The sequence below is a fragment of the Corvus kubaryi genome, unplaced genomic scaffold (genome assembly GCF_017639235.1).
Source record: "Corvus kubaryi isolate FWS band 111438036 unplaced genomic scaffold, C.kubaryi_AGA036_p1.0 37284, whole genome shotgun sequence".
NCBI classification, from domain to species: domain Eukaryota; kingdom Metazoa; phylum Chordata; class Aves; order Passeriformes; family Corvidae; genus Corvus; species Corvus kubaryi.
Window position 1 is genome coordinate 3,239,518 of NW_024581088.1, and position 14,732 is coordinate 3,254,249.

Genomic DNA, 14,732 nt, shown 5'->3' on the forward strand with positions numbered 1-14,732 from the left:
ATCCATCCATCCATCCATCCATCCATCCATCCATCCATCCATCCATCCCCCAGTCTGTGCTGGTACTGGGGATTGCCCTGACTCAGGTGCAGGACCTTTCTCGACAATCTCCTGCCTAGTGGCTTTTAAAACAGATTTCATTTGTATTGCTTTAAGGCCATGAAAGACTATGGAAAATGTTTCCATAGAGTTCCTAGGAAGGATTCCTTATGATTTGCTCCCAGAGACCAGATCATTGTGGGCCTGTCAGGTCTGTGCTTCCTCTTTGCATTCACCTTTAAAAAATACCCAACATTCCCTTAAGGAAAGTGCCAAGATAAACAAGAAAGGTTTATTTTTTTTTAAATTGCCTTCAAGGAACTGTTCTCAGGATCTTCTTTAATTTTTTATTGAAAGAGCTAAGTCTTTGCCAAAAAGATTCCTTCCAGCTTTGCCAGGTAACTCAGCTCGGAATTAGCTTAGAATTGCACTTTTCTCGATGATGTTGGTTGGTTGTTGTCAGTAAAGACTTGCAGGTTGCCGAGGTGAAGTTTCTTAGTCCCAGCAAAGAGTGAGGCAGCTCGAGGGCTGAGCACCTTGTGTGCAAAGTCACTGTCACCGTGATATCCAGAGAGCTACAGTGGCAGTGCCTGCACTTACCTACCTGTGAAGGGTGGAGAGCTGTGCCTGCCAGCACCTGCCTGCTCTTCTGCCCACTCCTGCCTTCCTGCCTGCTCCTTCTTGATCCTGCCTGCTCCTGCCTGCTCCTGCCTTCATGCCTGTTCCTCCCTTCTGCTTCTGCCTACTCCTGCCTGCTCCTTCTTGATCCTGCCTGCTCCTGTTTGATCCTGTCTGCTCCTTCCTGGCCTGCTTGCTTCTGCCTGCCTGCTCGCTTCTGCCTGCCTGCTCCTGCCTGCTCCTGTCTACCTGTCCCTGCCTGCCTGCCTATTCCTGCTTGCTCCTGCTTGCTTCTGCCTGCCTGCTCCTGCCCCCTCCTACCTGCTCCTACCTGCTTTTGCCTACCTGTTCCTGCCTGCCTGCATCTCCTGCCTGCTTGCAGTGTTACCACCCTGGGCTGGGTGTCTGCTCTCCGTCGGATGAGGGCCTCACTAGCTGTTGGCAGAGGGAGGAGAAAGACTACCCACCCCTGCCTGCACCCCTGCCTGCTCTCTGCACTGCCTGGGCTCCCTCCCAGGCAGGTCACAGCAGGCCCTGGGGCTTCTCAAGGGTATAAGACTCGACCTTGGACCAAAGACTCCTCCTCCCTCCCAGTGGGGACATGTGGCCATGGGGACATCTCTGCTCCCACTGTGCTCAGTGCCAGTGGGAATGGAGCAGACATCCTACGTGGGCTGTGGGGTATGGGGAGCTTGACTCATCCTCTAAAACATCCCATCTGCCCCCTCAGTGCCACTCTGGCATGAAGTGAGGCCGGCCGTGGCACAGTAATGTTGTGGTACTTCAGCTTCCCATAGCTGTATGTCACTTGCTGTGAATGGTTAAACAGATCTGAGTGAGTCACTTAAACAGACACCGTGGATGTGAAAATAGTTGTCTGGGCAGCCTGTGCTTGCCAGGCCGCCAAGTAATCCTCACATGGCCTGTGACTCAAATCAGGCCAGAAGGAGTGCTCTCCATGCTGCTCAGTTGGAAATATTTTGAGGGAAGGCACCCAGCCCCATTCCCTGTTCCCTCCTTCCACCCGTGCAGTCTTGTCCGCTCCCTGAGTGGCCAGCACAGGACTGTACTCACCACTTGTCCTCAGTGGCAGCTTCACAGCAGTGCATCACAGAATGTTAAGGGACCTTAAATACCATCTCATCTCATCTCATCTCATCTTATGTCATCTCATCTCATCACCTAATCACCCTGCCATGGGCAGGGACACCTTCCACTAGACAAGGTTGCTCCAAGCCCTGCCCAGCCTTGGACACTTCCAGGGATGGGGCAACCACAGCTGCTCTGGGCACTCTGTGCCAGGACCTCACCACCCTCACAGGGAAGAATCTACTTTTCTCCCATCTAACCCTGCCCTCTCTCAGTGCAGAAGCCATTCTCCCTTGTTCTGTCCCTCCATTCCTTGTTCAAAGTCCCTCTCCAGCTCTTCTGGAGCCCCTTTAGGCCCTGAAAGGGGCTCTAAGGTCTCCCCAGAGCCTTCTCTTCTCCAGGCCGAACACCTCCAGCTCTCCCAGCCTGGCTCCAGAGCAGAGGGGCTCCAGCCCTCAGGTCATTTCTGTGGTCTCCTCTGCACTTGCTCCAGTAGCTCCACATCCTTCCTAGGCTGGGGACTCCAGAGCTGGAAGCAGGTCTGCAAGTGAGGTCTCACAAGAGCAGAGTAGAGGGGGAGATCCGTCAGCCCGGATTGCCGGGGAGAAGGGAAAGTACATGGCAGTGAGCTATGTGAAATTGTTCAATAGAATTGAAGGTGGATATGGGTGGGAAGGGACCTTGGAGGCCCCTGGCCGATCCCCTCCAGCAGGTCCAATGCTCAGCCTTTCACCCAGCCTTGTGCTGAATATCCATAAGGACACACATCCCACAGCCTCTCTGCATCCGGTATTTGACTGCCTTTATGACTGTTCTTCTTCTTAATATCGAATTTGCATTTTGCTTGGTCCAGCACTGCTTGTCCTCTTCCAGTGCAGCTCCAAGCATCAGTAGTCACCTCCAAGGACCAGCAGGACACCTGGCCCCACCTTCTCTCCACCCTCCTGCAGGGTAGTCTCAGACAGCAGTAGGAACCACTTTGGCTTTCCTCTTTCCAGGTGGATAATCCCAACTCCCAGACCATCCCCATGTCTGTGGCAGCCTGCTGTCTCCAGTACTCCTGGTCCTTGTCAGCTTGCCCAGGCTGGATGGCTGCAAGGAGTTACTCAGCCCACTGGTTTATTTCTTTATTGAGAAATAATTAGTAATTCCTTATTATTACAGTTATTAATTTCTTATTTTAACAGTTTATTATTGCTTATTATTTTCCTATTATTGCAAATTCTTTCAAGGAATTTCTTAGTATTAAATTTCTTATTATTTCTTTATTTCTTACTATTACAAGTTTTTTAAGAATGGAGAAAAAAAATAACTAGTCACTTAAATGATAACTCAAACTGAAAATATCCTATTCCTGTCACTGCATTTGTGCCTGTTCTCCAGCAAATACCCTGGGGTGAAGGACTTCACAGATGTGTTCCTTCTCTTTTTTTCCTAGTAGTGCTGAAGCTTGTAGCTCGGGGATGGGAATGTGTACAGCCGCCAGTACGATAGGACCTTCCCCCAACACATTTCCATTATCAGGATTTTCTAATTATGCCATTGACATGAGTCAGTCAATATGCCTCAGCTCTATTAAACAAAGTTTTATTTAATTAAGTCTTGATCTCATCAAAATCAAGAGGGAATATTGGGGTGGCAGCAGGGAGAGCTGCACTGGCAGACCATAGTTGGGTCCCAGCATTCTGGGCATGGGGCTGTGTACAGGGGCTGCTGTGTACAGGGGGCCTGGCAGTTCCTGAAGCACAGGTTGGTGAGAGCCACATCTGCAAATCCTGGCTTCTTTCAGGGCATGCTGGTTTCTGGGAGAGGAACCTGTATGTGATCACAGATTCACAGGATGGTTTGGGTTTGAAGGGACTTTGAAAGGTCATCTCATTCCACCTCCCTGCCATGGGCAGGGACACCCTCCACTATCTCAGGTTGCTCCAAGCCCCATCCAGCCTGGCCTCAGACACTTCCTGGGATGGGGCAGCCACAGCTTCTCTGGGCAGCCTGTGCCAGGGCCTCACCAACCTCACGGTCCAACATTTCTTCCCCATGTCCAAGCTGACCTCACTCTTGTTCAGTTTAACACTTGTCTTGGGGCCCCAGAGCTGGAAGCAGCTGGAGGTCTCAGGAGTGGAAGGAGAGTCCAGCACGGAGCATGAGGTGGGAGTGCTCCCAGTCTGGATGTGGAAGTGCTCCCAGTCTGAAGGTGGGAGTTCTCCCAGTCTAGATATGGGAATGTTCCCAGTCTAGGGGCAAGAGTGCTCCCAGTCTGGAGGTGGGAGCTATCCCAGTCTGGAGGCAAGAGTGCTCTCAGTCTGGGGGTGGAATGTTCCCAGTCTATGGATGGGAGCTCTCCCAGTCTGGAAATGGGAGTGCTTCCAGTGTGGAGGTGGAAGTGCTCCCAGTCTGGAGTTGGAAGTGTTCCCAGTCTGAGGGTGGAGGTGCTCTCAGTCTGGGGATGGGAGTGTTCTCAGTCAGGGGTTGGAAATTCTTCCAGGTAGGGGGTTGAAGTGCTCATAGCTCTGGTCTCTACACTCTGCAGGGCAGCAGATTTTATTGGTCTCTGCAGCACATCCATGTTTGCTCTTTCCTCTCTCCCCAGAAACAAAGGAGGAGCTGGAAGAGCTGATGTCTGATATAAAGAAGACGGCGAACAAAGTGCGCTCCAAACTAAAGAGTGAGTGTTGGCCTGTGATGGAGCTGCGGAGCTCTGCCTGGAGCACTCCTGTCCCAGGCTGGGAATACTCTCAGGGATGGGCATCACCTTTCCTCTCTGCTGCACCCTCCAGGTGCTTTAATTTGCCCTTTGTGAATTTGCCCCCTTGTGCCCCATTCCCAAAATGTAATTGAGGGAATGGGACCACGAGCAGCTGGTGGGCTCTGAGTAAGTCCTGTGCCACACCACTGGCAGGGGTTGGATGCTGGACAAACCCCCAGCATGGCCACAGGTTCTATTCAGTGTGAGTGAAGAGGTGCTGCTGTGGGATGTGCTGCAGGATATGACCTCCAGTCTCCACTATTGGAAGAGTCAGTCAGTCTGGGATGTAAGAACAAGGTGACTGTCAACCCACTGATGGTCAGGGTTGTGCTGGAGCACTCGGACAAGCCCAGAATTCCAAGACTGGACCCCAGGGGATTGAGGGAGTCAGAGAGGATGGAAGCATCTTCAGATGGGAGGCAGGTCACCTCTGTTATCTTGGATTTGACTGTGGTGGTCTTGGACATCAGTCTGGGGTTTGGTTGAGATTGGTGCAGAAGACCTGGCTGTGTCTGAAAGGTAGGAGAGGAGCTGGTGCTTCCCCCAAGGCAGCAGTGTCCTCACTAATCCCAGGGTTTTGTAGACATCTCACAGTCATGGAGGACTCAGATGTGCCTGGAGCCCTTTGTTAAATTGGTCACCACTGGTGTGGCCATGTCCCATGTGTGGGCCAGGAGACCTGTATCTCCACTGTTCCCATGCTCCCTTTATCCTCCTAGCACGTGATCTCAACTAGAGCCAGGAAGGAGAGCCAGGGGCCATCTTATCTATTCCATAGTCTAATGGATTGATTCCCATGGCCCTGGACACGCCGGGATCCCTGGTGATGGGGTTTGGCCCATACAAAACAAAAATCCTTTTCCAGAAGTGTTTTGTTCAGTGTTTTATAAGGGACTTTGAAAGCCTGAAGGCTCCAATTCCTGTTTCCTGCTTCCAGAAAAGACTGTCTGGTATCATATTTACCTGGAGCAGCAGATGATTAGTCCTTGTGTTTTGTCCCAAATCGCCTCATGGCCAGCATGATCAATGACAGAAAACAGTCAGGACTGATCAAAAACAACATCTGCTGATAACAAACTGACTTCTTCAGGCCAGACATTACTCATGCACGGGCTAATTCTAATTACCAGCTTCTTGGGAGAATGTGATTTTACTAATTATCAGAAATGCCCAGTGTTTGCCAATACCATTCCTTGGGAGTGGTTTGTGACAAGTGTGGAGGAAGCCCAGTTGCTGATGAAATATGCTGAGCTGTACTGTGAGGGGGCAGCTCCAGGGAATCAGGAGTCCTTGCTACAGGAGGAACCTGCCCTGTGCTGGGCTTGAGGGACCTGCTCCAGAATGGAAGGTGCTGGGGACAGCTGGGCTCAGAGAGCTGTGGGACATCAGTGTTAGGAATGGGGTCTTCAGCCAGACTCAGGGGATGCCACCAGCTCACACCAGGTGGTTTATGTGGAGATATGTGTCTCTGCACACTGACCAGCCTGCTGATGGGAGCTTTCTTCCAAGTTTTGAAATTAAGTCTTTGAATTAGTATGTCCTGAGCTGGCCTTGAGGATCAGGTTTCATAGAATCCTGGAATGATGGAATGGTTTGAGTTGTAAGCGGCCTTAAAGGTAATTTCATTTCGCTCCCTGACATAGGCAGGGACAACTTCCACTACACCAGGTTGCTCCAAGCCCCATCTAACCTGGCCTTGGACACTTCCAGGGATGGGGCAGGATTGCACTGTCCTGCTCTGTGCCAGGCCTACTGCCCTGCACCCCTGTGACCTCTCCCTGCTTGAAGCATGGTGGGACATGATGGTGCTCCTCCCTGCCATGGTCCACAGGCTTTGGGCAGTGAGGGCTTCATCTCAATTAGCTGCATAATTAAAGGAGCAGATCCCTGCCCTGCTACATGAGTGCTCAGCACGGTGCAGCACACTCATGCTGGCATGGTGGGTCCTCCCTGTGCCAGTCCAGGCAGCTGGAGGAGCTGCTATTTTTAGGTTTCCTGGAGGAGTCTTGAGGTTTGGTATTTTGCAGAGACACTTCAGCTCTGGATTTCCTCCTCCTGCCTCTCTGGTGGGAACAGCTCTCCAGTTTGAATACTGGCAATCAGACCTAAGCATCACATTGATTTTGTATGGAAATCCTGGCTCACCAGGCTGGGGATGACAGTGCTGCCCTTTCAGCCCCAAATCGCAGTCAATGGCCAGGCACCAGGTGTTTTTCAGTCATGAAACAGGGCTTTGCTGCCAGGCTGAATGGTGGAGTCAGGATTTGGGAACTGCCCAGTACCAGCTGCTCCTGAATCCAGTCTTTTGCAGTCCCTTTGCCAAACAATCCTTTTCCTTTGGTTAAGCACTGGAACAGGCGGTCTGGCAAAGTGGTGGAGTCACCATCCTTGGAAGTGTTCAAAAAATGAGTAGATGTGGCATTTGACAGCACGGTTTAATGAGCTAGAGGTAATTGGTTGAAGGTTGGATTTGATGATCTTGGAGGTCCTTTCCAACCTTAATGATTGTTCTTCAAACAGCACAAAATAATGTGTCCTTCTACCCTGACCAGGCATTGAGCAGAGTATCGAGCAAGAGGAAGGACTGAACAGGTCATCGGCTGACTTGCGGATAAGGAAAACTCAGGTGAGCCTCTGCCCTGTGGCACCAGGAAGGGGAAGGTGGGAAGTGGCAGCTGAGGGATCCCAGGAGGTGCTGGGAGAGGAGGTCTGTGCTTGGCTATGGAGCAGATTTCTCTGGGTGAAACTCTGTCTTCCTGCCCAACCGTGCAGAGCTGGTGTGTAGTTTTTACCTTCTGGTGATGCTTTGGTGAGAGAGTACTTGGTAGGATGCAGCTGTTGATCCAGCCTGGAATCTGTCCTTGCATCGCTGCAGAGCTGTGTCCTCTGTACTGGGGGATGTGGGTGAAGACAAGGCGTCTCAGAGCCTTGTTCTGCAACCAAGAGTGTGTATCCCATTAAAGGGATAAAGGTAACAGAAGCTGCCAGTGCTGCTCTTCATCATCTGGGGGGGGATCCAGATGTAGATCTGTAGCTCTCACAGGGGGTTATGCACACACAAGAAGTCCTGATTTCTCCATGCTCTGCAGTGGTGCTGGAGGAGTTTTGGCTTTTGTAGTTTATCTCCTCCTCAGCCTGGGAAGACACTCAGGGAGCCTTCTCTCCCATCCGCATTTGGTGCCGGATCAATATGGCAGTGATGGTAATGAGTCAGCTCTGCAGCTCCCAGCTGGAACCCCAGTGTCCTCCAGCCCTGCACCAGCTGTCCCAGCTCAGCCTGAGGCCATGAGGGAACTGTCCTCTACAAAGCTGGGGGAGGGGAAAGGCCAACCTGTCTCTAGAGCAGGCAGGACAGGGAATTTCTGGGGCATGGCAGAGCCAAAGGATGGTGCAGCAACAGGAGAGCAGCAAGTTCTGCTGCAGGGCAGCTCTTCTGTTCCTTCCAGAAGGATCCAGTGTGGACAGAGCTCTGCTGCAGCTGGGCAGTGTCAGGCTGACAGCAGATCCCTTCCACGAAAAAACTTCCCTTCCCACTCCAGAGACACTTCTGTGTGCTGAAAGCAGTGCTGTGAACCCCCGAGGTGTTCTGCTCCATGCTCTGTGCTGAGCTCCTCAAGAGCTGATGTCATCCCAGATGCAGGTGCCAGTGCCAGTGGCAGGGGGGGGAGATGGCAGTCAGTGGTGGTGGTTCCTGGTATTAGCTGTGATGTGTCCTTGTTTCTCAGGAAAAGGCTTTACTTTGGCAGTGTCTGGGAAAACTGGAGGTGGCCACAAATGGGAACTGCATAACCCACGGCTGTAGATTTGAGCAGGATTTAGATTTGGTCTGTGTTGAACTCTGTGGTTCAGATGTCATCCTGGTATGTGGGAGAGTGGGATTCAGGGCTCTGCTCCACCATAAAGCCATGGAGTGGTTTGGGTTGGAAGGTACCTTCAAAGGTGATCCAGTCCAACCCGCTGCCAAGGGCAGGGACACCTTCTGCTAGACGAGAGTGCTCCAAGCCCTGTCCAACCTGGCCTTGAATACTTGAGGGATGAGGCAGCCACAGCTGCTCTGGGTAACCTGTGCCAGTGCCTCACCACCCTCACAGGGAAAAATCTCTTCCCAATATCCCATCTAACCCTGCCCTTTGGCAGTGGGAAGCCATTCTCCCTTGTTGTGTCACTTCAGAGCGTTGTCCAAAGTCCCTCTCCAGCTCTCCTAGAGCCCTTTTAGCACTGGAAGTGACTTTAAGGTCTCCCCAGAGCCTTCTCTTCTCCAGGCTGAACAACCCCAACTCCCTCAGTCAGGGAGGTGGGACATTTTCTTGCAATGTGGGCATTTTTTAGCGTTTCACTGGGGGCAGGGGAGCACCTCTGGGCCGTGGCACAGAGTCCTTAGGTTGGCAGTGTGACACTGCTCCATTTTGGAGCTTTGGCTTCTGGCCTGGCTGGTCCCCAGCTCTGAGCTCCTGCAGGTGTTTGTCTCCCCAGAATGCAGAGGGATGGAGACACTACAGACTGTGGGTCCTCCGGGCCCTTTTCCAGTGTTTGACCACTCTTACGAAGATTTTTTTCCCCCCTTAATATGTAAATGGAATTCCATGTCCCAGCTTTGTCCCTCATCTCTTTTCCTGCTCCTGTGCACTTCCAAGATGAGTTTTGCTCCAGCTTCTCTCTTTGCTCCCTCTGGGTCATTGTAACAAAAGGATCTCTCTGGGCTTTGTCACCTTCAGCTGACCGGGCCCTGCTTCTCTCAGCCTGTCCTCGCTTGTCCTGTGCCCCACCTGGGATCACCACCATGTCACTTTGTCCTGCAGTGACACAGACCAGTTCCAGCCTCTCCTGGGCAATGTGGCTGTGTCTTCCCAGAGCCTGGCCTGCTCTCTCCTCCCTTCCCACATTCTGTATGAAATTTGGGATGAGCCAAACTGGAAAGCTGATTTAGACATGCCTGGTGCTTGAAGCTTGATGTTTCTGTAGGTATTTGTGTCTTCTCCAGTTTGTATGGACTTTGGTATTAGCAAAACACTGGGTAAAAGAAGGAATGAGGAGCCGATTCCCCCTTGTTAACATGTTGTAAACTAGGAGTAATTGAGCATTAAGATTATGGGCATTTATTCTGGCTTTGCTGTGGTCATTTCCAGACAGAAGAGTCTCATCAGATCTGGACCTGCCTGTGGCAGATCCAGGTACAGGGAGGGGGCTTGGGGTCACAATTCCTAAAGGCATCCCCGGTCCAGAAATGCAGCCAGTGATGCAGCTTCCCAGAGGTCTCGACAGTTTTTTCTATGTTTCTATATGCATATATAATATAGAAGTATATATTTTATATATACTTATAATTTTTGTATATTACTCCATGGGATAAACACTTCAAAAATATCTTTCTCTTAATCACATGAAGGACAAGGACCCCAGTTTCAGTGTGTGCTTTTGGGGGCTTTCAGAGCCCACTCTGAATACCCAGAGCTTTTATCAGCTCTTTGGAAATCCGGTTTGGGCTGCTTTGCCCATGTTTGGGGAGTGAAGAGTTGCTAGACCTGAGTGAAACAAATCCTTTTCCTAACTTGAGTTAAAATTTTCTGTTTAATGAGTTTCTTTCAAACACGAGGTACATTTTGACACGCTTTTTATTTGCTGTGAATATTCAGGTAGGTTTATTTAATGTCTGAAAGCCATTTAAAATGCTTTTTTCCAGCCGATTTTGCGCAAAACTCCATGTTCCTCCAAAAATCAAATGAATTTTGTAGACATGTGGGATGCCCAGGGGAACATAAAATAACAATCTGAGAAAATAAACACTGAGTTAAATAACTTCTTAAGCAAAAGACGTGTCGCATGGTGTGCTAGTGAGCAGGAAGGGTGTCACTCAACACCCGGGCTATATTTGGCTGTAGATCAACATATGTTGATAGTTTTCAGCTGAATGAGAATGAAGTGGATTTTAGGAAAAACAATTTTGGAACAGCAGAAGCGTCGCTTGGATGGCACGTCACGTCATTGCTGGATTTTGAGCTGAGATGCTTGGGAGCTGTTGTGACCTTGCTCTGGGCCAGCACCTCTCAAGCAGAGGATGGAGCTGGAGCTGCCAGGGGCGTTCATGTAAGCTTTGTGGTGGAGGAGGGAGAAGATGAGCTGAGGCTCTCCATAAATATTCTGCTGTTGCTGGCTTAGAATAGCTGTAGAACCAGTGCAGGCGTACCCTGGAGATGTCACCCGTGTCGTCTCCTGGAGGTAAGGCTGTGCTGTCTGGGGCTCCTCCAGGTGTACAGACACCTGCACCAACACATCTGAGTGCTGGTGGCACCAGGCACATCTGACATTCCCTGTTCCCTCGCTGTGCAGAGACTGTCCAGAGACAGGAACGGAGCTGGGGACGGGTCTGGAGCACAAGGATGATGAGAAGCAGCTGAGCAAGCTGGGGGAGCTCTGTCTGGAGCAAAGGAGGCTCAGGGGGACCTTCTCGCTCTCAACAACTCCCTGACAGGAGGGTGCAGCCAGGTGGGGGTTGGGCTCAGCTCCCAGGGAACAAGGGACAGGACAAGAGGAAACAGCCTGAAATTGTGCCAGTGGGGTTTCAGGTTGGGTATCAGGACTAATTTCTCCACTGAAAGGGTGGTCAGGCATTGGAACAGGCAGCCCAGGGAGGTGGTAGAGTCCCCATTGCTGGAGATGTTGAAGGAACAACTGGATGTGGCATTCAGTTCTCTGGTCTGGTTGATAAGGTGGGGATCGGTCACAGGATGGAGTTGATAATCTTTGAGGTCTTTTCCAACCTTAGTGATTCTGTGATTTTGCCTTTGAGCAGGGCTGGGTACAGTTGCCCCCAGCATTGCAGAATGATCCCCGCAGGTCCTTCCTGTGCCCGTGTGGGGTCTGGCATGTCCCGGCAGCACGGCACAGGAAGGGCAGGACACAACCCAGGGCACTGCTGTGGCCTTGCCTCCAGGCTTTCTGGGCAGAAGTAGTGCAAGTAGGGTGCTGCCAGCCTCTCAGAGTGTCTTCTTGGGGCTGGAGGCTGTGCTTAGGTAGGGCTGGATGAGGGATACCTGTGCCGGTTTGGCCAAATTTAGAAATATATCCTCTGATAGAAAGCAGGTTACAACCAGCCCTCCCCTACCAGGTTGGGGAAAAAAAAAAATTTTCCTCCAAGGAAAGTGAAAGAGATGAAAACTATTTCTTTAACAAACACACAGGAAAAGGATAATGATGCTAAATAATGAAACCTCTCGCTCTGCTGAGAGAAACCTGGGAAAATTTCAGAGTCCTTCTGTAGATCTCTCTCCCCCTCCTTGGAGCTGGGAAGGGGTGGTGGGCCCCCGTCCAGGGCCAAGGCCTCAGTGGAAATTCCTCCCGATGTATTCTGGTGTTGAAATAGCCCAGCAGAGAAAAAAAAAAGAAAAAACAAAGTCCCAGGAAAACAAAAGTTCAACTCTCTGTCTCTCCCTGGAGAAAAAAAAGGAGCTGAAAAACTGGCTGAAAGCAAGCAGGGTGCTTTCCCCACTCTCGCTCTGCCGCCACAGCTGAACACAGAGCTGCCTCTATCTCTGTGTCCTTGGAAACATGAAAACAAACTGCTTAGAAAGTTCCCTCGGTTTTGTCTCTTCCCCCTCTCAGGCTCAGTTTAAAGGCACAGAAAGGCACAAAATTAATTTCTGGGCATGGGGCAGCGATAGGGGATACACATCACAAAGTCACCCCAAGACAATGCCTCTGGTCCACTCCCCTGGGGACGTGTCACGTGCTGCCACCTGCCCGCCTTGTGCTCTGTCACACTCACTGGAGCAGCATTTGGGCTGGAAGTGCTTTTGGGGTGGCTGGAGGTGCTCAGGGCTGAGCCTTCCCTCCCATGGGACCCTCAGCTCCCTCTCTCCTTCTCTTCCCTCTTAGCACTCCACACTGTCCCGCAAGTTCGTGGAGGTGATGTCCGAGTACAATGCCACGCAGACTGACTACCGGGAGCGCTGCAAGGGCAGGATCCAGAGGCAGCTGGAGATCAGTGAGTAAACCTGGAGTGGGAACACAGCTGGGGTGTGTGTGCCATGGGGCCACATCCTGCACTGGCTCCCAGTGGATCAGAGCCACTCCCACAGCTGGGCAAACCTGGGATGCACAAGAGCCTATGGGAGTGGCTGGAACACAGCTTCTGTGGGAGATGGGCATGGGGTGGTACCTTGAGTTTCAGTGGCAAAGTACACCCAGCAAAGTACATCCCAAAACGCTGCAGAGAAAGAGCAGGCATCAGAAGGAGAGGAATTTCTTCTGTGTTTGCAGCTAATTTTTAATTCAAAGAAGCTCATGGGAATTCCTGATTCCTGTGTGTATTTGTCCTTCCTCAGGGTGCTCTTCTTCATGGATGAACTAAGCTAAACAGAGAAAAGAGAGAAGGGAATTCTTGAGATTGGAGCACTCCCTGCTCCTGATGGTCTCCCTTGCACAGGAAGAACAGGAGCCTCAGTGGCCCCAGGCACCTTTGTGGGCCCAGGACCTGATGGCTCTTAGCAGCCATTATGTTGTCTGGCCAAGGGTGGACCCCAGGTGACACCTCTGAGGCTGGTGACACCTCACCCAGGTGACACTACTGTGGCACTAAGATCTCTGAGTCACCCAGAGCCCATCACTTAGGAGAAGTTCGGTCCTGCCTGTCTAGAAAAACACTCTCCTTATGGTTCTTCTGGGCAATCAGTGATACCTGGATAGTTTAGAGCAATGGGGTTATCTCCCAGCAAAGAAGAACCATGTAATTAGGGGAATAAGCAAGGGGGAAGTCAGGGCATGCAGAGATTAAAAGAGATTTTTGCAAATGATCTCACTGTCAGACGTTGTGGGGTTTGTGCTCAGAATGGAAGGATCTGAACTTAGTCCTTTTTTTTTCCCTAACAACCAAATGGATGGTTTTCTTTCCTCCAACAACTCACTGTGAATGATGAGAGGAGATCTGTGAGTCAGACTGATGTCCTTGGTGGTCACCTGTGGGAATGTGCTTCATGGGTCTGGGAATCTGGGTGCTGTGGGGTATGGGAATTTCTGTGGAGGGCTGGAAGGAGACAGAGCTGTGCAAGCCTTAATCTTTGTTCAGATTTGTCTTTCTGATGTCTGGACGGGAAGGCTGGACAGGAAGGCTGACTGACATGAGGCTCAACCAGAGCTTGCCAGTTTGCTGTAAAGCAGGATGTGTCACTGCTCCAGCTGCCTGACTCATTCCTCAGCCAACATCACCCTGCAGTTGACTGCTGAGGAGTGGCTTGTCACGTGAACAGGAATTTGAGGTATCCATGTGCCTCCCTCTGAGAGAGGAGATTTGGAAGGACTAAGCCATGTCCTTGACTGGATGCAGACCTGAAAGAAGTCTTCCTCTTGTTTTCCTGCTGGATTTTGGAGGGCTCTGCTACTCTGCTTAAATTCTGAAGATACACTGTTATTCTTGTGTCTGCTCTGTCCATCCTGCCAGGTTGTCAGTGCCTGACAGAGCCCGATGGGTGTAGGGAAAGGGCTGCTCAGGAGTCCCCATGAAGCCCCCGATGTGTAGGGGAGGTGTCCCAGTTCCTGACAGCAAGGGACCCTTGTTCCCTTCAGGATGGAGGTGTGGAGGAGGTGCAGAGGTGGGATGGGGCTGTGCTGGAGAGGGACATAGTCCTCTGCACAGCCCTTTGCCAAAGCTGGATTCTCCCATCAGGATGGTGGAAAATAAGTATCTCCCAGAAAAAAGACTCATCAAAAGGAACAGCTTATGGAGGTTTTACCAGGAGTGCTGCCTGGGCAGGGGCTCTGCTTGGTCTAGGGTGTCCCAGCCAGCACCTTCAGCCCCAGCTGCCCCAGGGGCACCTGCGCAGGCTCTTTGGAACAGATGGGATGTGGAGACTGCACAGAATTCCACAGCTCTCATTTTCAGCTGAGGAATCCAAAGATAGAAAGTGCTGGGAGCTCTGACAGCAAAGCCAGTAAATCACTCGGGTTTTAAAGTATGAGAGCAGGAGCTTCTCAGCTGCTCTGGGCAGGCTCCCCAGCAAGTTTCTCCATCTTCACCACATCTGGCTCTGCGGCAGAGGTGATGATGTAGACTCACTGCCCCGGGGCTGTAGGCACCCCCTGGGGCTCCACACAGCCCTGTGTGGTTCTGTTCCCTTCTCCTTGTGTAGGCACTGCTGTCTGTGTGTGCCAGAGGTTGTGCCTCGGTGACCATCAGCATCACGCTGCCCACCCAGGAGCATCTCTCCTCTCCTCTCCTCTCCTCTCCTCTCCTCTCCTCTCCTCT

At 51.4% G+C, this 14,732-nt stretch overlaps 2 protein-coding genes across 5 annotated transcripts in view; one reads left to right on the top strand and one right to left on the bottom strand.

Annotated features, from left to right (window-relative positions):
* The window catches only part of STX1A (syntaxin 1A), a 54,105-nt gene that overhangs the window by 29,797 nt on the left and 9,576 nt on the right, over positions 1-14,732 (top strand). For 3 of the 4 annotated variants that reach the window (XM_042025901.1, XM_042025900.1, XM_042025898.1), the window contains exons 4-6: positions 4,340-4,414; positions 7,048-7,121; positions 12,368-12,476. In XM_042025901.1, coding sequence (XP_041881835.1) covers positions 4,340-4,414; positions 7,048-7,121; positions 12,368-12,476 — 258 coding nt within the window. The remainder of the gene's footprint in view (positions 1-4,339; positions 4,415-7,047; positions 7,122-12,367; positions 12,477-14,732) is intronic. The other variant, XM_042025899.1, reaches the window with a different exon arrangement.
* The window catches only part of BUD23 (BUD23 rRNA methyltransferase and ribosome maturation factor), an 18,767-nt gene continuing 15,672 nt past the window's right edge, over positions 11,638-14,732 (bottom strand). Inside the window, exons 13-14 of the transcript XR_006015666.1 lie at positions 12,651-12,843; positions 11,638-11,923 (exon numbers count right to left, since the gene is read on the bottom strand). The gene's annotated coding sequence lies outside the window, so the exon portion shown is untranslated. The remainder of the gene's footprint in view (positions 11,924-12,650; positions 12,844-14,732) is intronic.